Source organism: Toxorhynchites rutilus, chromosome 2 (assembly GCF_029784135.1).
Source record: "Toxorhynchites rutilus septentrionalis strain SRP chromosome 2, ASM2978413v1, whole genome shotgun sequence".
Taxonomy (NCBI): Eukaryota; Metazoa; Arthropoda; class Insecta; order Diptera; family Culicidae; genus Toxorhynchites; species Toxorhynchites rutilus.
The window spans coordinates 160615553-160638058 of NC_073745.1; the positions used below are offsets into that span (position 1 = coordinate 160615553).

A 22506-nucleotide genomic window follows, 5' to 3' on the forward strand; every position below is an offset into this window, starting at 1 on the left:
ATCCTGGAGATAAGATTCTCATCAAATATCAAATAGTTTAGCAAGACATGTAATTCCCTTATTAGGATATATTGTTTTCTAGAAAAGATTTGAAGGTTTGCCAACTACACTCCATGGTTCAATATTTTTCATAGAAAATTTGTAAAAAGCCAAATTTACGTGATTTGAGTAAAGCATTTATTTCTGAGGATCTTTTGTTCATAGGATTGCTGTGGCAAGTTAAAATAGCTAAAAACATAAATATTTAGCAAAGAATGAAAATATTTTCAAAATTTCCCCCGTGCGACGGTTGAGGTACCGATACTGAATACTCCATTTTGAGTGATAATTCTTGAATGTGTGTAACAAGTCTGAGAAAATTTTGAAAACTGAAATTCCTTACATTTTTATTCAGATTTAATTGGATACTGTTCAATGAATTCCTTCCGCGATACCCCATAAAAATGTCTATGACTCTTCACATGATTATTTTCCATTCTTTTAGGTTATCAAAATGAGAACTCTCAAAAATTCTTTCCGATCCACATGGTATAACATGGTGCCGTCTTGACACGATTTTTTAAAAATGAATTTTTCTCAGATACCTCAAGATGTTTTAATCCAAGAGACTTTAATTAAACTGAAAATAAATTGCTTACCTATGGATTTGCGCAACACCGGACGGCATCCGCTGCTGAAATGACATCGTCGGAGGAGGCTGCGATGAAGGGCCAGTGTCGGACCTCTGGCCCGGCGGCCCAACCTGCTGCACTGAACGTATAGCCGCTTCCATATCATTCCGAAGTCAGCATATTTTTCCGTAGTTGTTCACACAGATTGGTTGGTTGAATTTATAAATTTCACTTCGGCTCAATTTCGGCTCACTCATTCACTTATTTAACGCTAAACTGCCTATGTTGAGACACTTGTGATCTCCAAACATATTCACTTTCAGCAACAATTAATCACTACTATTTTTCTCTCTTGCTTGCTTGCGCTGCTATTGAGCATGCCCTTCTTCAAATACCATTTTTCACACAGGGCTAAACTTCACTTCACGCATCAGCTTTTTTTCTTCTCTTCATCAGGATTTCCTTTTATCTGCATATATTCACAACAGAAGAAAAAAATCACATAATTAGTATGTCGCAGCTACTATGTTTCAGAAAACACGGTATTTCACTTTTCCGATTTTTTTTTCCTATCGGATATCGATTATGCACAGGTATATTCACAGATGAATCACTTGCTCAGAGATCGATTTTCGACAACCCATTCCGTTTCTTGAAATGTGTGATTGTTCCGAAACTGAGAAAATACTAAAAAGAAAACAGCACGTATTCACCTTTTGCACCTGCAAGTAGAAGAAAACCCATAATTTAAAAATATATATATATATATCTCAAGTCCAAACACAAGCACTGAATATGATATGTTTCAGGTTACACGAGAAGTGTGATTTCAGTGACTCAGCAAAAACATGTTCACAGTGTATATCCAGAAATTTGTAATCAGGCTGACAGGCGTGTCTCACCAAACGAACTTTCAAACATATCCATGCACACACATGCCACACAATTTCATTGCACTTTTTCTTCTTCTTCGTTATTTTCCGTTGCAATTTTACTTCTGCTTAGTTTCGAGGTCATCCACGGCAGGACCGACAGCTCATGAATCTCACCTCGACTATGCTATGAACCTGATCAACCACCCTCACTTGTTCCCGTCCCGTCCCTTAATCCAGCTGCCACTCGTATTACTTCTCCTTGATGCCCTTCTTCTCTGCAGATATTCTTTCACAACAATTTCCGTATGCGTCAATGCGTTGGCTGCCTTCACTACTCTCCGTTCCTGCATACCTCCAATACGGAACCGTCGTAATCCAGGGAACCATTCTCCTTAGATCAGATAGGCACACATTTCGGCAGAGGGAACAACGAGAAGTGCTTCTTCTACCGTGCCATGTAGACGTGAAATGCTAACTGAAGAGGAAACCCGAGAGTTGGAGAGAACGGATCGACGAGAAGCGAAAATGGAACGAAAGCACGGAATAAATATAAAAAAAGGACGAACACAGTAGGGAATGTAATTCCATCAGCTGGAAAGAATGCTGATTGGGTTTAAAGTCATGAATGATGATTTCGGCAACTGTGGGAAAAAAATCATCGAAATAATCGATTTTTGGCATCCTATCATATAAAATGTGGTCTTTGCTCTGAGAATCATTATTATTTTTATCCACGTGCTACGACAAAATTTCCCATTGTAACATGCGTATTTCGCAAGAGATTGCTCCTCGGATGGAGAGGCTTCAAGCATCTGGATTTCTCGTGCCTTCCTCCGTTGTATTATGACTGTAAGTGCCCGGGTAGAGCTCCGTTATTTCTTCTTGAACGTGGCGAGCCGGCGAAAACAAGGCACATTTCATTTTCATCGTTTATTGCCTCGCATTGATCCGTCTTCCTTCTGCATTTTTTTTCTTCGTGAGGAGGTAGCAAAAAAAAGCGGAGCGGAGTGCTACCAACCGAGACTCCCGAAGGACGCAAAATGAGAAGAGCGGTAGACTGACTGGTAAGCAGCGCGTAAGAAAATCGGTACCGCAAAATAAGAAAACAATTTTATAAGCACACAAACCATGCATATATATTGTGTGTGTGCCTCTTGTGTTTGCTTCTCTCGACGACTACTCTTCACTCGTTCTCGACCGACTAAAGATCGCAAAAAGCCACACACATTCTCGTCCATCAGCGATGGAAGCAAGGCGAGGCGCTATTGGAAATATTTGTAGGTCGGCCATTTTGTTGAAATGTTTATAAAGACGAGGCCGATGACGGGGGATATTTTATATTTTATTTATTCGAAGCATCAATTAGACACGTACGTTTCATACGCCGAAAACCTCTAACCCGCTCTCTGCAAAACACACAAAGTAATTTTGCAAACCATGTGCACATGAAAAAAAAAACTTGTGATAGAGAAACACATGTTCATTCGAGCAGCATGTTCGTAAATATTTCGAGCTCAACTTGTTTCCCATTCTTATAAATTAAACTGGATGTTTAATTTGAAGAATGGAAAAAAACACTACCTTATGGAACGGTGTTTGATGAATGTTGTTTTTAAGGCTGGCCGGCCATCAGGCCAGCATTTTTTTTCAACGCCGCACGTTTGACAATTCGATTGATGATGACTGTCTATGGCATATAGATAGTGAGTCAAAAATCAAATGCGTTGCTGTAATATGGCACAAAGTAAAGAGAGCACACAATAAGTTTCTAATTCATAGGTCATCTTCAGTTCTCAATCAGTTCAAATAACCCACTCGGGGTGGTTTCGATCAAGCTGCGTTTAAGCTATTCATACCACTCCTCATACTGTTTGTAAGCTGCATCTCCTATTCGTACGACAACTCCTCATAAGTTCCTAACAGGGTTTTGGTTTAGGAAACAAGCTGACCAGTCCAGAATCTGAAGCCCCTATTCATTAAATCATGCCACAACCTTCCAAATTTCTTGAATTGATGCCAAAATGCCTAATGAAATGGGAAAATTTTCTCAAAAAGGCCTGGTTTAGATAGCTTACCATCAACACGAAGGAACAGTCAGAAGTGCAATGAAGTACTTCAGAACCATTTACTGCTGTTTTTGCACCAAAAACAATGTGATAATTGGGCATCTTGGCATCAATTCATAAAATTTGGAAGGTTGTGGCATGATTTAATGAATAGGAGCTTCAGATTCTGGACTGGTCAGCTTGTTTACTAAACCAAAACCCTGTCAGGAACTTATGTGGAGTTGTCGTACGAATAGGAGATGCAGCTTACAAACAGTATGAGTGGTTTGAAGAGCTTAAACGCAGCTTGATCGAAACCACCCCGAATGGGTTATTTGAACTGATTGAGAACTGAAGATGACCTAAGAATTAGAAACTTATTGTGATTCATGTTAAATTGACGTTAATTGTGTTAAGGAGTGAGAGTTTTTTTCATCTGGTTCTATAGTCATGAAACACTGGAATTTTAGTTTTTTAAATGTTTCTCACCTGAACACAACAATAAAGTTCAAATGGCCAGTCTTACAAATGAAGATAGTTATTGTACTCTACACTATATACTCCAATTCAATCGATTCCTTCCAGATCTCTGGAAACTCAAAAAATGGAATGGTTCTATAGTTATGAAACGCAGTGTATAAGGTACCAATAGGGAGATAGAAATGTTATGACGAATTTCATGCCTACTCGACTGGCTGCTGGCAGCACCATCTCAGATATCAGTGAAACATTGTGGGTTTTTTAAGCAACTTTGCATACTTGAAATATTCAAAAAATAGACTACTTTTTGAAAAGGGCCAAACAAATTTCTTAATTTTGATTTATAACTCAAAAACTATAATACCTGAAAAGTTTTGGTCCAAGGATGAAATATAGGAAATTGTTTAATGCCAAAATTTTATTTAAAAGAAATTTCTAAAAAATATATTTTAAAAATAAAAATTATTTTTTTCTCAAAACGTTTTTTTAAATTCTCAAATCTGTTAAAACTACAAAATTTTAGTCAAAGAATGAAATGTAGGATATTACAGGTCGGACTCGACCTACAACTTCCTGAAAAACGTCGATTCCCGCAAAAAATACACTATAAAAAATTTCACCTCAATCGAACTTTATTCACTAGTGTCGCAAAGACGTCAAATTTTGTGTTAATTTTTTTTATTTTATTTTTTTATGATTTGATTGCCCGGAGGATTCGATTATCCGGAGTGAAAAAGAAAATCAATGCTCCGCATAATCGAGTCCGATTTGTATTTATGTTTACATTAAAAAATATCAAATAAATCTTCGAAAAAAAATTTATTGACCAAAAAAATATTTTGGAAATTAAGTTTCAATTTATCGGAAACATGTTTTGTTTAAATTCTGTAAAAAAAATAGATATGAAAAATAGATAGTCCATACGATTTCCAACAAGCCACATATACATCGGAAGATGGGCACTAAATCTGTTAGACCTACAAAAGTTTAGTCAAAAAATTAAATGTAGGATTTTTTTAGGGTTTACATTAAAACGAATCAAGCAAATTTTCAAGAAAAAAATTATTGAAGAATTAATATTTTGAAAATTGAAATTCATTTTTCTCAAAAACATGTGTTTTTAAAATTCTGAAAAATAGGTATAAATTATGGATATTATTTATATATAGTAAAGGTCAAGAATTTCGACTCATTGTACACAGTTTTTAACGACGAAACAAAGAAGTTCTGCGATGATGGATTTTGCAGGTTGCGTGAAGAATGACGAAAGATTGTGGAACAAAACGGTGCACATAGAATCGAATAAATTTATGTCGTAATTTGTTCGATTCTACACTTCTTCTTCTTCTTGAATGGCGTTAACGTTCCCTGTGGAACTTTTGCCGTCTCAACATATGCATTAACTAGCGTCATTCATTAATACTTAGTTGAGATTTCTTAAGCCAAATAACACGCCTTGAATGTATTCCGAGGGGCAAGCTCTAGAATACGCGTGACCACAGTGCAAGTCGAAGGAAATTTCTTTGACGAAAAATCCTCCGGCCAGAACGGGAATCGAACCCGATCACCCGGCATGATAATGTGAGACGCTAACCACTCGGCCACGGGTGCACATTCGATTCTACACAGTGCATTCAAAAGGTTCTGGGACTACCGCGCACTAAAATCGGGAAGTGGCGCTATCTCTGCTCCAACGCGTGAACTACTTTCCGCAAACTTTTGCCCAGTTACCGTTTCTACCGTGAACCGCTATCTCGATTCAGTAGCTAGTTTTGGCTGATAAGAGTATCGCACTGATTTTTGTCGCGTCACAATTTTAATTATGGAGCACAGAGCTGCCATCAAAATTTGTGCAAAGAGTGAATGCGGTCTTCTACAAGTGTCCTGGAACGATTATTGGCACGGATACGGCGCGTTCAGTCCGCCCAGTACCGATCTAGAGAATGGTTTTTACTTCATGATAATGCGCCCGCGCACACCGCGATTTTGGTAGCGCAGTTTCTAGCCTAACGAAAGGTGACTGTCATCACCCATCCCCCTATTCTCCAGACCTCGCCCTTGATCCCCAAGCTAAAGAACGCTCTGAAAGGGGACCGTTTTAACGATGTTCCAGACATTCAACTAAATGTGATGCGTATTATGAACTGCATACCGGCTGAGCAGTTTAAACGCGCCTTCCGACACCTCTACGAACGTTCAAAAGTTTGTGTGGGAAGAGAAGGCCTATATGTAGAAAACTAATATCTAATCTTTTGAGTATCTCGTTTTTTCTTTGTTTTAAAAAATAGTCCCAGAACTTTTCGAATGCACTGTGTATGTGCACCGTTTTGTGCCACAATCTTTCGTCATCCTTCACGCATCTTGCAATATCCATCATCGCAGAACTTCTTTGTTTCCTCGTCAAAAACACTGTGTACAGTGAGTCGAAATTCATGACCTTAAATATTTTTTCTTAGCGGCCTGAACAAGTTTTAATGAAAAGATGCAATATCTGATGATAGCGGGTGGACTATCGCATCCTAGACAAACTCTAACAATTTTAGGCGAACTGTCAAAGACATGTTTGGCATTATTCTGGAATAGGGCGCCGTGGCCATTTCAGAGTATTTGTTGAGTTTTATCGATTTGTTGGATTTCATCGATTGGTTGTTTGGTAGAAGCTCATGATACTGAATTTCTTTCCTATTCCAGAGGCGACGCGTGACCAACTGAGCTACCTGTTCAATTTCATTTGGAACATTAAAACAACAGTATTGCGATGACAGATTTTAACATTTTTATTTTTCAACATTTATACATATACAGTAAAACCAGTTTTTATGCGATTTTTTTGGTGCAATTTGTTTTTTGGTGCAGTATTTGAAAGAAAATGAAGTATTCGCTCATTTTTTACTATCTTTGATATGTATTTTATCGCTCTACATAGGGACTGTGTCAGTTAATTCCCATTCTCATGTTTTGTTTTGTTTTTTTTAAGGTGTCAGTAGGAGCTTATTGACAGGAGCAAAGAGTTGATTTTATGATCTGTGCAAGTGAGTAGGCCGCTTATGAAAGTGAAAAAAGGAAATCGAATGTTGTTCATGAATGGAATAATTAGAATTTGGGTTATTTTCTGAAGGATTTTTTTTCATGCGTTTTCATAGGGACCTATCCACCACACAACAAAAAGTTTTTTTTCAAATTGTTTAGCGAACACGATTTTTTTGTGCGATCCCTATCACCCGCCCAAAAACAGGTTTGCCTGTATAACAAAAGAATACTACGGTCAACTATGAGCACAAAGATTTCAATGAATTCCTCATAAAATAAAGACATCTGACTTATGTCATAATAGTAATCTTTTTCCACAGTCATCATCATAATTCCAAATAACCGTTTCTGGTCAGATCTCGACCGCAAATAATTCTTGATCCGTCGGTATAGTTCTGGCTAGCCGTTTTGGAGATGGTTTGATGCAGGTTTTGTCCAACGATAATGGGAATAATGACTATAATTTAAAAAGATTATTACAAAGCTTCGTTTCATCGAATTTCGAGTGATATGAAATAAGCATATTCAAATTCCCAGTAGGTAATGCGACATCGAAGTCGGCAATTTTTTTGTGTTTTAATATGAACGACGACAATTGATGACGTTACTGTCAATCATAGTTTCGCCAGATACATCAATTACATCTTTGAGCGCACTATCGGAATGATGATCTGCTTTGAGCTCCTCTATTGAATCAAGGCAAGCCTTGACGATACGCAAAAATTCGACTACGTCTAATTCCTTTTTTTGCAAAATCTGATAAAGAACATCCGTATGTGCAAAAATATTCGAAAAAACTTTTAGCAGGTATACAGTGTTGAACTCAAGCATGAATGCGTGAGGACCTCTGGATGTAGTATAAGTTACAGCATCAAAGACACTGCCGTCAAGGTAAATCTCACCCAAACATTCATTGATAGGTGCATAACTCGAGTCATCTATTTTTGCAAACATTTGGTATTTTGGTCTTCATAAATTGCTTCAATGTCTCGCTGCGTTTTGACGACTGCGAGAAAAATGCCGCAAGAGATGAGATCGTATTGAAAAACCTTGACGTTTTCTTGTTGTTTGTGCACGAGTGAAACAAAACCAAGATCAATACGTGTGCGCGACAGTGAATAACCAATGTTTGCACACCAGATTTATGTCCGGACATTACAGTAGCGCCATCATAGCTCTGGGCCACAATTTTGTCAGCATTAAGACCAAAGTACGCAGATATTGCATCCACATGTCCGGCCAATACAGCGGAGGTTTTGAAACGTAAGCAATGATGATGATGATGACGGATTAAAAAGATTTTAAACTCTTGGAGTTCATTCGTCTCTACAACGTAAGCAGACATACGTGTACTTTATGTACCGGGTTCAAATTGTCGAATGAACAAAATCGATAAAAACGCTCGAATTAAAACCACACATCAACGAAGAATATCACCACATCCACAGAAATCATGAATTTTTTTTTTTTTTTTTTTCTTTATTTTTGAGACTTTCAGCCTCCTGGGCTGGTTCGTCTCAGGGAAATCATGAATGAAGGAAGGAAGGAATTGAATTAGAGAGACTTTAAACTCTGAGAGTTCATTCGTCTCTAACATGAATGAATTGGTTCGTTCTTTTATTTGTATCATGCTCGCTCAGGATGTTTGGTGCTGTGTACTCTCGCGGTATCGTGCCCTCTCTCAAATTTTAATGACGTCAGGAATAGGAAGAGAAACAGAAACGGAAACAATGACAACTACGAACAAACACTGAAGAATGGTAGTGTGTATTTTCCATCGTTTGCATCGGTTTTGTTCAGCAGAAATATTGAACCCAAAAACGTCATTTTACGCAAGGCGGCGCATTAGTAGTAGTGATCGTTTCATACGTAGTTGACTGTGTTTGCCCTGTGTTTGGATGACGGCGGGTTCAGATGAATGGTTTGAACCCGGTAGTAATTTCTGCTTATTTCGTAGCGTTAAAGCTGTGTTGCGTGCGGGTTGAGGTTTATTCAAATGTAATTATTAGATTATATTCTTCACGGTGGGTTCTAGTTCCACCAAAATAGAAAATATAATAAGGATATTCGGGATAACATGGAAATCACAAAAAATACCTTCAATAATTCCTCATACATGTTAGAAATGTGAAATAATTTACATTTTATTCTGAGATTGTCTGCCTGTCCTATGAACGGTTTGATCAAGCGGAAGAGACGCCTCTGTCCTATTCCACTAGATAAAAAGAATGACTTTCTGCGGGTGAAGACCGGCTTTGGAGATATCCAATGATGGTTCATTTCGCTCACCCCAAAGATTTTTTACGCTTTGTTATAAATGATTATGTTCTTCCTCGCATGTCACTGTTTGCTTCAAAATGCGAGTTTTTATTGCATTTGTAAAGCGAGTTGTTGGTGCGATCCATTTAATGTTTTCGGTCAAAAGTTGCAGAACTCATACATTGTAGCGTTTTACATAATCAAGCTACAAGCTTCACCAGCTGCTCATGAACATAGATACTCATAAGGAACTTGCTAATGGATGTGTCGTATACCGAGGATTATTCTTGATCCGGGTTTCGATTCGATTATTATCAGTTGTGCACCCGCACTTGCTAGACAACCCAATAACTAGAAGCGTATTCCACAAAATGTAATTAAACTTACAATTAAACGAAGAAGAGCATCGTTGCTAGGGAGACTTGTCCGAAGATATGGTCGGATTGTTGTTCGAGTTCTTAAAAAAACATAAACATTGAGAGCGGAAGCTGAATCAAGACATCGAAAACGTCGTATATTTTAATAACATTCCAACATGCTTTGGTGACGTCTGAATCCTGCTGATAAAAGCGTTCCAATTCTGATCGATAATGATAATGCAAAATTCTTTAAAATCAATGAAAATAAATCGATCGCTCTTAGCTCATATGCAGTACTCTCAGAATACAAATTTTAGCAAAGAATTTCATCGATATGAAGAAATATAGAATTTCCACCGCGCAGTACTATCAGACAGCCTTATATTCAGAAAAAATAGATATATATATATATTTTCCAAAATAATTATTAGTGTCCCCGTGATCTAATCTATACCTCCTCCCCCCTCACCATGGACAAGCGTGGAAATTTTCATGTCCCCTACCCCCCACGTGGTATGTGGACAGCCCCTTATGGGACCGTTCGTCATATTTTGGTCAATGTTTTGGGCATGAGAGAAGTCGCGGCGCAACTAGTGCCAAAAGTGTTCTTCAAAAATTTCATCGCAATCAAGTGGCTGCAGACATGCTTGAGCGATCAAATTTAGATCCCACGTTCTTCCAACGCATTGGCGACGAGACATAGGTGTGACTTTCTCCTATTTACGAAACTCAAATTACCGCTTCGAGGGACCTGTTTTTACAGCATTGAAGACATAAAAAACGAATTCGCTGCGTGAACTAGAAACGATTCCTAAATACAGATATAAAAAGTGTTTCGAAGACTGAATTGCTCGTTGGAAAAGTGTATTGCTTCAGAAAGGGCCTGTCTTGAAGGAGGTTATATAAATTTAGATTTGAAATAAAGCATTTTCTATGAAAACACAAATTTCCGGCATATATTCAACGGAATGTATGAAATCGGAAATTTTAAAACAAAAACACGTTTATAGTATCAACATTCAAAACTTTACTTCATTCGAAGTATTTTCCATCGATAGCTAACATTTTCCCATCTTTCTGGTAATTTGTGGACACCACACCAAAAGAACTGTTCTTCTTTAGAAGTAAACCAGTTTCCCATATTTTCGTCAGAATTGAAGCGCTGCTCAGCAAGTGCCTGTCCCATCGATGCAAATAGTTCTGGTGAGTAAACCGCATGAAAGAATATGAACCATGCGAACCAAATGATTCAATCTTTTCCTTGATCGGCTTTGCAGCGCGTGGAGAGCATTATCATGCTACAAAATAACCTAGTGTTGCCTTTCTTTGGTACTCTGGTTATTTTCCACTCAAAGCTCGATACGAATTTATCAGTTGTTTTCGATAGCGTTCGGTATTAACGGTTTCTCCAAGTTGGGTGGTTCATAGTAGATCAAACATAGTCTTCCGTCCATAGCCATTCTACCCAATTCCCCTGTTTCCTCTTGGACTTACCCATTATCTATGATGCTTAGCACTGCGATTTTTTTAAATGGTAGCAGAAGCTCAAGTCGCAAGTCGAACATTTCAGGCACAAAAATCGACATGTTTGAAGCTCTCCAAACTTGTACTACAGAGTGAAACATGTTTTGTTTCGAGTTGAAACTCTCTGCTGGGTGTCGAACAAGGTAATATTGCCAATAATGCATTATAGTAAGGATTACATTGACTGTTAGAACCATTTTTTGGCAAATTTAGATTTCAAATTCATATACCTGGTGAATGATAAATATTTATCACGTCCGAATGATTTCGCGAAGTTCTTGTTGATATGCTGATTTAGATGACTGACTAAAACTATTTATATTTTTCTTGTCCATCATGTATTTGGATGATCTCATTGAAAATTCCGTTTGACATCATTGTGATCCACCTTCACCCAGCTGTTGAGACGAATATCGCTGATCACATGCAAAGTAAATTCTTCGAATTGTGTAATAAACGAACGTATTGGTGCGATGTTAGTTTTTCCAGATTTGTCAGCAGACTTGCTAACAGTCTAGAATAAATTAACGAGGGATAACTAATTTTAGCTAATCATAAATATTCGTTGAGAGATAGTTCCCCATTCTCGTCTTCTCCATTATCAATCATTCAATTTCAATATTTACGTTGATTTCATCATTTTTTCCATTTGTGTCAGGGTTTGAAATTTTGGGGCTTTGGATTCTACATTCTGTCAAATATATACACTCTGTCCAACTTCAATAAGACCACTCTGGTTCTATTTCGTTGCAACACAACAATTAGAATTCGAATAAGATACACTCATACATTGTTGAATGCTTAGAATAAAGTATAGTTAACGTTAATTTCGTTCAAAAGAGTTGTTTGTTTATTTATTGTGCTTAAATATGATAATTCCAGCTGTTCAGTTTCTATAAGACCATTTCAAAATTTATTATCAATGAAAAGTTCAAAACGATCGGCTGATTTACATGTCAATAATTGGCAACCTTGCCATTTCGGCTATAATATCCTGTAAAATTCGTGTTGGAATATTATTTACCTAACTCTGCTGAACGGATTTCTCGATATTTTTCCTTAAGCTCTCCAATCGTAGTGTACCATTTTCTCTCAGTGTAGATTCTGCGTACAGGGATCCCCCTAAGATTTTCAACAAGATTCAAGTCTGGAGAGCGAGCCGGCCGGTTCAAAAAATTAAGTTTTTGGTCCTTAACCCATTGCTTAGTTTCCTTGCTGGTATGAATAGTAGCATTTTTTTGTTGGAATGTGATTTTTGACGTAGGACTACGTCTTTCATTTATATACTAGGGTGTAAGTTCAAAGTTTCGAAAACGAAAGCGTTATGCCGGAGAACGAGATTTTGAACGCTAATAGCTCCTAAACAACTGAACGAAATGGTATGATAAACACTTCATTCCAAAGATAAAATGCGTTTTATACTTGTTACTTTTTGATCAAAAAACTTATTTCAATAGCCTTAAAATTGCCTTCAAAACAGGCTATTCAAATCACTCCAATCGGTATAAAAGCGAGTGTCGCTCGGAAATCTACTCAGTTATGATCACGCAACGATTGAGATACCATCGCTGGAATGAATGGATATTTCCCTAACACGAACTTCAAAACCATGGAGCCATTGCAAAATAGATACAAGCAGCGAGTACTTTTGTACTCGTTTGCGTTTTTGCAAATCGGAATGTTTCCCTAACGCAGTCTTCAAAACCATGCAGCCAGAGGAAACTGATATTGCAAATTAGATGCAAGCAGCGGGTATTTTTGTACTCGTTTGCGCTTTTGCAAATCGGAATGTTTCCCTAACAGATTTCAAAAAATTGGCATTGCAAATGAGATGCAAGCTGCGAGTACTTTTGTACTCGCTTGCATTTTTGCAAACCGGAATGTGTTTTCCCAACACAGAAATAAGTTGGGAAAATCGGCATTGCAGATCTCGGCAGTACTTTTACACCCCCATGCATTTTTACACTCCGAAATTCGTTTTTCTAACACGGTCTACAAAAGCGGATACAAATGCAACGCTTTGGCTCGGTTATTCAAGACTGCATATTCCTTCATGTCGCCAGCTCACTGAACTTATTTTTTTTTTTGTTGGCAGACTTATCTCACTTCTTAACTAGGCGAACCTAGCCAGAATTTTCACCTGCCCCCGGGCTTCTGAATGCCAAAGGGGGACTAGGCTCTGCGGAATGCACGTATCTGCATGCTCGTGCTGTTTTAGTCCTGACCGAGGAATTGTCGGACAATCGCGCAGGTGCTAAGGATGACCGACTTTTGGATGCCGGCCAATTCCTTCTCGATGTTCAACACCTTTAGCGCTTCCAGAAGTGTCTTCGGGATAATTCCAGTTCCAGAGAGAACGACTGGAACAATTCTTGGGACCTCCCTTAGCCCCCACAGTTCCTTGAGCTCCACGGCCAATGGTCGGTACTTGCAGATTTTGCGACCGTGGGTCTCCTCCAGATTCTGGTTCAGTGGAATAGCGACATCGATGATGGTGACTTTGCGGTCGCTCTTGTCGTAAACCATTATATCTGGGCGGTTGTGGTGGATCGAGAGGTCGGTCAGAACAGTGCGATCCCAGTACAGCTTGAAACGGTCATTTTCCAGGACAGGTGCAGGCAGGTACCGGTAGTTCGGTACGTTGTCTTCCAGTAGAGCACATTGGAGCGCCAGTTGTCGATGAACAATACGGGCCACGTTGTTGTGGCGCTCGGTGTAGGCTGCGTTGGCCAAAACGGGACAGCCTCCCATAATGTGCTCTATGTTTTCACCTGGTTGATGGCACATCCGGCAAATGTCATCAACGTCTTGATGCCAGACGTACCGCCTGCAGTTTCTCGTCGGCATTATCCTGTCCTGGATGGCTATCATGTCGGCTTCTACTACTGAAGAGAGTTCACCACGCGTTAGCCACAGATTAGATGCGGCCTTGTCGACGTGTGGCCGGTCCAGTTGATGGGGGTGGGCACCATGCACTGCCTTCTGCTTCCAAGCTGCAATCTTCTCCTCCACTGTCTGCAGATTGCAGTTGAGTTGGTACTCCGCTTGCGCCAAGTGCAGAGCGCTGTATCCTCTGTCGGTGGCGCAGACAGCCCGGTATAGCGCGTTTTGGTTGGCGCGTTCTGCGAAGTACTCGCGCAGTTGTCGTACCTGGGCAACACACAGTGCAGAAATGTCGACGATTCCAAGTCCCCCTTCTTTGCGTGGTAGTGAAACTCTCTCCAGTGCCGATTGAGGATGGTGCATTCCGGCCTCTTTGAATGCTTTCCTCATCCTCCTCTCAAGGTCCTCTAGGTTAGTTTTGCTCCATTTGACTACACCAAAACTGAAGGTCAGCAGGGGAACCGCGAATGTGTTGATCGCGCGTACCTTGTTCCCCGCGTTGAGGAAAGTCCTCAGGACACAGTTCACTCGACTCAAGAACTTGTCTCGCAGCTCCGTCTTGATGTCGGAGTGGCGAATCCCGGTGAGCTGTCGGAATCCAAGATATTTATAGGATTCGCCACGAACCATGTCTCTTATAAACTCGCCGTCATAGACCTCGTAGCCTCCGGATTCGGTAAGTTGTCCTTTCAGCAGGTGGACACAGCGACACTTGTCGAGGCCGAACTCCATACAGATGTCCCTGCTTATGTCTTCGACAACCCGGATAGCTACACCTAGACGCTGACGTGAATCAGCGTAGACCTTGAGATCGTCCATGTAAAAGGTATGGGTCACTTCTTCGTGGGCGCCGTCGCCATACCTTATTTTATAGCCATGACCGTTTCTATTGAGCGTCCTACTGAGGGGGTTCAGTGCCAGACAAAACCAAAGCGGGCTGAAAGAGTCGCCTTGGAATATCCCCCTCTTTATCTGCAGCGTTCTAGACTGCAACACATTTTCCCCATCACTGAGGTGCAGAGACGTACTCCACTGCCTCATCGCATGCTGCAGGAACCTAACGACGACGGGATCAATTTTGTAGAGCTCCAATACCCGGACGAGAAACGAGTGAGGTATGGAGTCATAAGCCTTCCTGTAATCGATGTAGGCCATACTTAGGTTCCGCTGGTTATATACCGCCTGGCCGACTATGGCTGCGTCGATGATGGCCTGGTCTTTGCAGCCATGCGTATTTTTCCTGCATCCTTTCTGCTCTTCTGCGATGATGTGATGCTGTTCGCAGTGAGCAGAAACTTTGGCGGTAATTATGCTGCTCAGTATTTTGTACAGACTCGATAGGCACGTTATCGGTCTGTACTTTGATGGGTTCAATGTGTTGCTGTCTTTCGGGAGGAGGAAGGTGACGCCACGGGTGGCGAATTCAGGAAGGTTGTGTGGGTCACGTAGCACCTTGTTGAAGCACTCAGCTATCTTTGGATGTGCGACGGTCAGCTTCTTGTGCCAAAAGTTCTGGACACCATCGGGGCCCGGTGCTGCCCAGTTCCTCAGGTACCGCGAGGCTTCGCGGACATCGTTCTCTCCGACGATGATAGCTGGCATCTCTCCAATTTCACCACAACTCTCCTCCTCCCGTCTTAACCACATTTGCCCGTCGCGATGTTCTACTGGGGTCTCCCAAATACCAGCCCAGAAGTTCGTCACATCGCTAATATCTGGCAAACCTTCGCGGTAGTCGGGCTTCTCGTCGCTAATGTGGTCGTAGAACGCTTTTTCGTTATCTCTGAACATCCGATTTTGTTCCTGGCGCTTTGCAGAGTCAGAGTAACGTTTCAGCCGTTTAGTTAGGACGCTCAATTGCTGTACCAGTGTGTCGAGTTTTTCCGTCAGCTGGTGAGCTCCCAGCTGGCGAAGTTCAGTAGGCCGCACGATCACAGCAACTTGGCGACATAATTTCGCCGATCTGCTGCCTCTTTTGTACGCCATCAGTCTTCCAATTGCGGCGCGCTTGTTTAGGATCCGTTGCTCCAATCTCCTTCGCCATGGAGGCTCACGCCTTTCACGGAGATGTTGGAGCAGTCCGCCTCTTGGCCTAATACGGTATCCTAAACTTTTGGCGGTCGCCACAGCAGCACAGTAAACTTTCAGTTGCAGCTCCTCCATGTTCTCAGCATCAACCAAGTGCAGCGGAAGAACGTGCTCGTTCATGAGCTTTACTGCACTTGTCAGCCTGCGGGAATGCTGCAACTTCGGGATCCTGGGGCGCGACAAAGGGTCCGTGTCGCGGAACTGTGAGATCGCCTCGTCGTAATGGAAGACCAGATCGCGTAGTAGTTGTTGATCTGGCTGTGGATCTTCCGGCTCAGGGGGTTGTTGTACTGTGGCCTCCACTGGTGCTGATTCGCGTGCCCCACTCGCGAATGAATTGCTCAGCCGTACTGAACTTCGTCTCGACACATCGCTTGCTCTGCTTTTTTTTTTTTTTTTTTTTGGCAGACTTATCTCACTTCTTAACTAGGCGAACCTAGCCAGAATTTTCACCTGCCCCCGGGCTTCTGAATGCCAAAGGGGGACTAGGCTCTGCGGAATGCACGTATCTGCATGCTCGTGCTGTTTCAGTCCTGACCGAGAAATTGTCGGACAATCGCGCAGGTGCTAAGGATGACCGACTTTTGGATGCCGGCCAATTCCTTCTCCATATTCAACACCTTTAGCGCTTCCAGAAGTGTCTTCGGGACAATTCCAGTTCCAGAGAGAACGACTGGAACAATTCTTGGGACCTCCCTTAGCCCCCACAGTTCCTTGAGCTCCACGGCCAATGGTCGGTACTTGCAGATTTTGCGACCGTGGGTCTCCTCCAGATTCTGGTTCAGTGGAATAGCGACATCGATGATGGTGACTTTGCGGTCGCTCTTGTCGTAAACCATTATATCTGGCCGGTTGTGGTGGATCGAGAGGTCGGTCAGAACAGTGCGATCCCAGTACAGCTTGAAACGGTCATTTTCCAGGACAGGTGCAGGCAGGTACCGGTAGTTTGGTACGTTGTCTTCCAGTAGAGCACATTGGAGCGCCAGTTGTCGATGAACAATACGGGCCACGTTGTTGTGGCGCTCGGTGTAGGCTGCGTTGGCCAAAACGGGACAGCCTCCCATAATGTGCTCTATGTTTTCACCTGGTTGATGACACATCCGGCAAATGTCATCAACGTCTTGATGCCAGACGTACCGCCTGCAGTTTCTCGTCGGCATTATCCTGTCCTGGATGGCTATCATGTCGGCTTCTACTACTGAAGAGAGTTCACCACGCGTTAGCCACAGATTAGATGCGGCCTTGTCGACGTGTGGCCGGTCCAGTTGATGGGGGTGGGCACCATGCACTGCCTTCTGCTTCCAAGCTGCAATCTTCTCCTCCACTGTCTGCAGATTGCAGTTGAGTTGGTACTCCGCTTGCGCCAAGTGCAGAGCGCTGTATCCTCTGTCGGCGGCGCAGACAGCCCGGTATAGCGCGTTTTGGTTGGCGCGTTCTGCGAAGTACTCGCGCAGTTGTCGTACCTGGGCAACACACAGTGCAGATATGTCGACTATTCCAAGTCCCCCTTCTTTGCGTGGCAGTGAAACTCTCTCCAGTGCCGATTGAGGATGGTGCATTCCGGCCTCTTTAAATGCTTTCCTCATCCTCCTCTCAAGGTCCTCTAGGTCAGTTTTGCTCCATTTGACTACACCAAAACTGAAGGTCAGCAGGGGAACCGCGAATGTGTTGATCGCGCGTACCTTGTTCCCCGCGTTGAGGAAAGTCCTCAGGACACAGTTCACTCGACTCAAGAACTTGTCTCGCAGCTCCGTCTTGATGTCGGAGTGGCGAATCCCGGTGAGCTGTCGGAATCCAAGATATTTATAGGATTCGCCACGAACCATGTCTCTTATGAACTCGCCGTCATAGACCTCGTAACCTCCGGATTCGGTAAGCTGCCCTTTCAGCAGATGGACACAGCGGCACTTGTCGAGGCCGAACTCCATGCAAATGTCCCTGCTTATGTCTTCGACAACCCGGATAGCTACACCTAGACGCTGACGTGAATCAGCGTAGACCTTGAGATCATCCATGTAGAAGGTATGGGTCACTTCTTCGTGGGCGCCGTCGCCATACCTTATTTTATAGCCATGACCGTTTCTATTGAGCGTCCTACTGAGGGGGTTCAATGCCAGACAAAACCAAAGCGGGCTGAAAGAGTCGCCTTGGAATATCCCCCTCTTTATCTGCAGCGTTCTAGACTGCAACACATTTTCCCCATCACTGAGGTGCAGAGACGTACTCCACTGCCTCATCGCATGCTGCAGGAACCTAACGACGAAGGGATCAATTTTGTAGAGCTCCAATACCCGGACGAGAAACGAGTGAGGTATGGAGTCATAAGCCTTCCTGTAATCGATATAGGCCATGCTTAGGTTCCGCTGGTTATAAACCGCCTGGCCGACTATGGCTGCGTCGATGATGGCCTGGTCTTTGCAGCCATGCGTATTTTTCCTGCATCCTTTCTGCTCTTCTGCGATGATGTGATGCTGTTCGCAGTGAGCAGAAACTTTGGCGGTTTTTTTTTTTTTTTTTTTTTTTTTTTTTTTTTTTTTTTTTTTTTCCCTCCGCTCACCCCCATCTCGAAGAAACTCTGTTATGAGCTTCCTGGAGTTGGGCACCATTTATTAAATTGAAAAAAAAGACAAAACACACAAAGAAAGGGACGCCAAAGGGTGAACGGGAAGACATAAAAGGGACGATGTTTGGATCCCAGTGAAAAATAAATTTCTTTTAAGGGATCCAAGTATAATTACAACACAACATAATATCAATAATTAGGAAAACATTAACAATGAATAGAACTGGCACTCGTACTTAGAGAAAGAATTTGTGAACATGGAGAGTTATTACAGGAATTGTTATGCTTGTTCGTTGTTCAAATTATGAAAGCGTTTATTGTCGATTTTAGATGTTCCTTTAATTTCTTTTTGAAGAGGTCAGAGCGTGTGATAAGTCGGACTTCAGACGGTAATACATTGAAACGAGACGGTCCATAGAATAGAATGCGATGCTGGCCTATACTAGTCGTTGCTCGACTTCGTACTAAATTCTGGGCTTGTCGTGTGCTGTGTCGGTGGTTTGCTGTAGGGATTTCTAGGTTGTGGTGGGATTTATTGTCATTAATAACACTATGTACAAGTTTACAAGTCTGAAGTTCTCGTAGTCCGATAAGAGGCAGTATACAATTAGGGTTGTCAGAGTATAATTCCAAAGTTGGATGTAGAGTCGGTAGCCTATATATTATTTTCAAGCATCTATTCTGCAATGATTGAAGCTTCTTAAGTCTTGTTTTGCATGCATGACCCCACACTATTATACCATACTGCAGTTGAGAGTGAATGCATGCAAAATAAAAATTGATTAGAGCTCTCTGTGGTACAAAAGTGAATACTCTTTTCAAAATCCCGCAAAGGGAGGAGATTTTTTTTTCAAGATAATTTATATGATACATCCACGATAGGTTTACGTCTAACAGAACCCCAAGATATTTGAAGTGTGTCACTCTCCCAATTGAAACATCCATAATTGCGGGGTCAGGGTAAATGGGGATTTTTTTCCTTGGAGAGTGGAAAACCATGTATTTGGTTTTTGATAAATTGAGTGACAATAAATTTGCTTGGAAATATTTACACAAAACAGTCATGTCTTTTTTAATGTTTAAAACTACATTTTTGACATCTGAGCACGGGTAAAACAATGCTGTGTCATCAGCAAAAAGCCTAGCAGTTCCTATAAGTGGCAGGTTCCCGATATCGTTGATGTACAATAGAAATAACAGAGGTCCGATATTACTGCCTTGGGGTACACCAACGTTTATTGAACACAGGTTGCTTTTGGCATTATTCAAAGATACGTATTGCTGTCTATCGGAGAGATAGCTTCGTACAAGGTCGTTGGCTTTTCCTCGGATACCATAAGTATTTAGTTTTTTTAATAATATTTTATGATCAATTGTATCAAAAGCCTTCTTGAGATCTAAAAACAGTGCTCCGACAATCATTTTACGATCGATTCCTTCAATTATTTCATCCACAAGTTCAGTGACGGCAGTTGTAGTGCTACACCCACGCCTGAATCCATATTGAAGCTTGTAAAAAACATTGTTTTTATTCAGGAATTCGAGAAATCTCTTCACAAGCAATTTTTCAATTATTTTATTTACTACAGATAGTGTTGAAATGGGTCTGTAATTGCTCGGATTCGTAGAATCACCAGACTTAAAAATTGGCACAACTCTAGCTACTTTCAGGCACCTTGGATAAATTCCCGTAGACAGCATTTTATTGAATATATCTGAACAAATAATTGAGAATGCGGCTGAATTCCCTTTTATGACACTTACTGGAATGTTATCAGGACCGCAACTCTTCTTGCTATTCAACTCACTTATAGTCAGCAGCACCTCAGCTTGGGTTGAGGGAAACAAAAATATCGTATTTCGGACGGGTTGGGAATTCATAAGAGAAATATTGTCATTATTTTTAGGGATTGCGCTGGACAACTGAGTTCCAATGTTCGAAAAATAGTTGTTAAAAATGTTGCATATTTCGTTGTCGCTTTCAAATTCCCTACCATTATGAATTAGTCTAGTTTGGGGTTTTTCTTTGGAACGTCCAAGAATAGAATTTAATTTTTTCCACATATTGGATTGGTTCGTACTGTTCAACATTTGTTCGAAATATACTTTTTTACTCTTCCATTTTTCAACCTGTGTCTTCTTCGATACGTGATTTAGCAATTCTCGTAGATGGGAGTCGCTAGGCCGTCTTTTTAATTTCTTTAAATATCGATTTTTGATTTTTGTCAATTTCCATAGATCGTAGGTCATCCAAGGGCAATAATTACCCTTAGTATTGACCTCTACCGAGATGGTTCTGGAACATTCCAATAGCATCGAGTTGTATGTCGACGAGATATTAGCAAGACACTCGTCGACATTTTCTCCGCAAGTCACTGTATTTAAGAAATTAGAGAAGCATGCGTTCAATTTATTGTGATCAATTATTGTCTTATTCAATTTAGTTTTCGCTTTGGGACCATGCATTTTGAATGACGACACTATCAGTGAATGGTCACTGAGATCGGAAAACACAGTATCGTTGCGAATGTTCGGCGCGTCTATAATTTTACACACAACATGGTCTAAGATGTTATTACTTGCTGTACGTGTAGTGAATGTATTTGAACACAAGAAACCTAATGATTGAAGGAGGTTGCTATAACGTAACACAGTATTATTATTAGACAGATTCACAGGAACATTTATATCACCTACAATAAAAAATGGTCTTTGTTTTGACAAATTTAGTCTATTCTCTAAGAAGTCATAAAATTTATTAAAGTCAAACGAGGGTGGACGATACACAGTTAAAACATCGAAAAATTGAGTATTTATTGAAACTTCTATTTGTATATAGTGAAATCCATCAAAGTTTTGGTTGTCAAAAATTCATAAACAGATTGGACGGTGCTTATTATTTGTTCCTTATTCCACGTCAAGTTTATGCACATGGAAGCCACACACCTGCACACAATCTATTGGTTGTATAGTAGTGTACAAGGTGCCATAACTTGCACGCAATCTATTAGGTGTATAGATGTGTACAAGACGGCTCAACTAGTGTCGAGATAATCGGAAAGTGGAACGAAATAAATTGCAACTGTCCAACACAATGACGAATTCACATTCGGCAGAATCAATACAATTATGCCTATCCACCTCAATACACAACAATACCACAGATTTTTAAATTAAAAACTACACAAATCCTTGACACTCGATAACACTCAAACTAGGATTCATAAAATTGATGCATGCAACATTCAAATTGAGAAAAAAATCACAATAAAAACAATGTTTTAACACAATTTTTGGAGACACATCTGCAAGAGCCAAGGTCGGCTAGTCAGCGCTCTGATATTATGATTTAGGAAGGTGACTTCCTAAATCATAATATCAGAGCGCTATTATGCGCTATTCCTACTTCTACCGCATACCGTTTGATGATTAGGCAAAATGTTGATAACTATTTGCAGCTATAACCACTACCATAGTGCATGAATTGACCTGAATTGGAATCTGTTTGCAATTGAATTCATTCACTAGTTTAATCAATACATACTAAAGATAGCTCTGCGCAGCAGCGATGTCGTACCCAATGAGGAACATCCGAGGTGCGATTATTGCTAATTGAAAAAAACACAAATGATTACTAAGCCAACGGCAGTCATACGTCAACCTTGCGGTTATATCATAAGTATAACCCATCCATCATTTTTTGTGACGATATCCACACTAAAACGGTAAGAGAGAGGATTTCAGAACATGTTTATAATCCTTGAATGATGTGAAGGCTATCTTTAGCTT

The 22506-nt window shown here is 40.9% G+C and overlaps 1 protein-coding gene and 1 pseudogene across 4 annotated transcripts in view; one reads left to right on the forward strand and one right to left on the reverse strand.

Annotated features, from left to right (window-relative positions):
• The window catches only part of LOC129764910 (nuclear receptor corepressor 1), a 167435-nt gene that overhangs the window by 137317 nt on the left and 7612 nt on the right, over positions 1 to 22506 (reverse strand). For all 4 annotated transcript variants that reach the window (XM_055764548.1, XM_055764545.1, XM_055764546.1 and 1 more), the window contains exon 2: positions 639 to 1333. In XM_055764548.1, the coding sequence (XP_055620523.1) occupies positions 639 to 772 (134 nt within the window). In that variant the 5' untranslated portion in view covers positions 773 to 1333. The remainder of the gene's footprint in view (positions 1 to 638; positions 1334 to 22506) is intronic.
• On the forward strand, positions 22269 to 22349 carry LOC129772285 (U4 spliceosomal RNA; annotated as a pseudogene).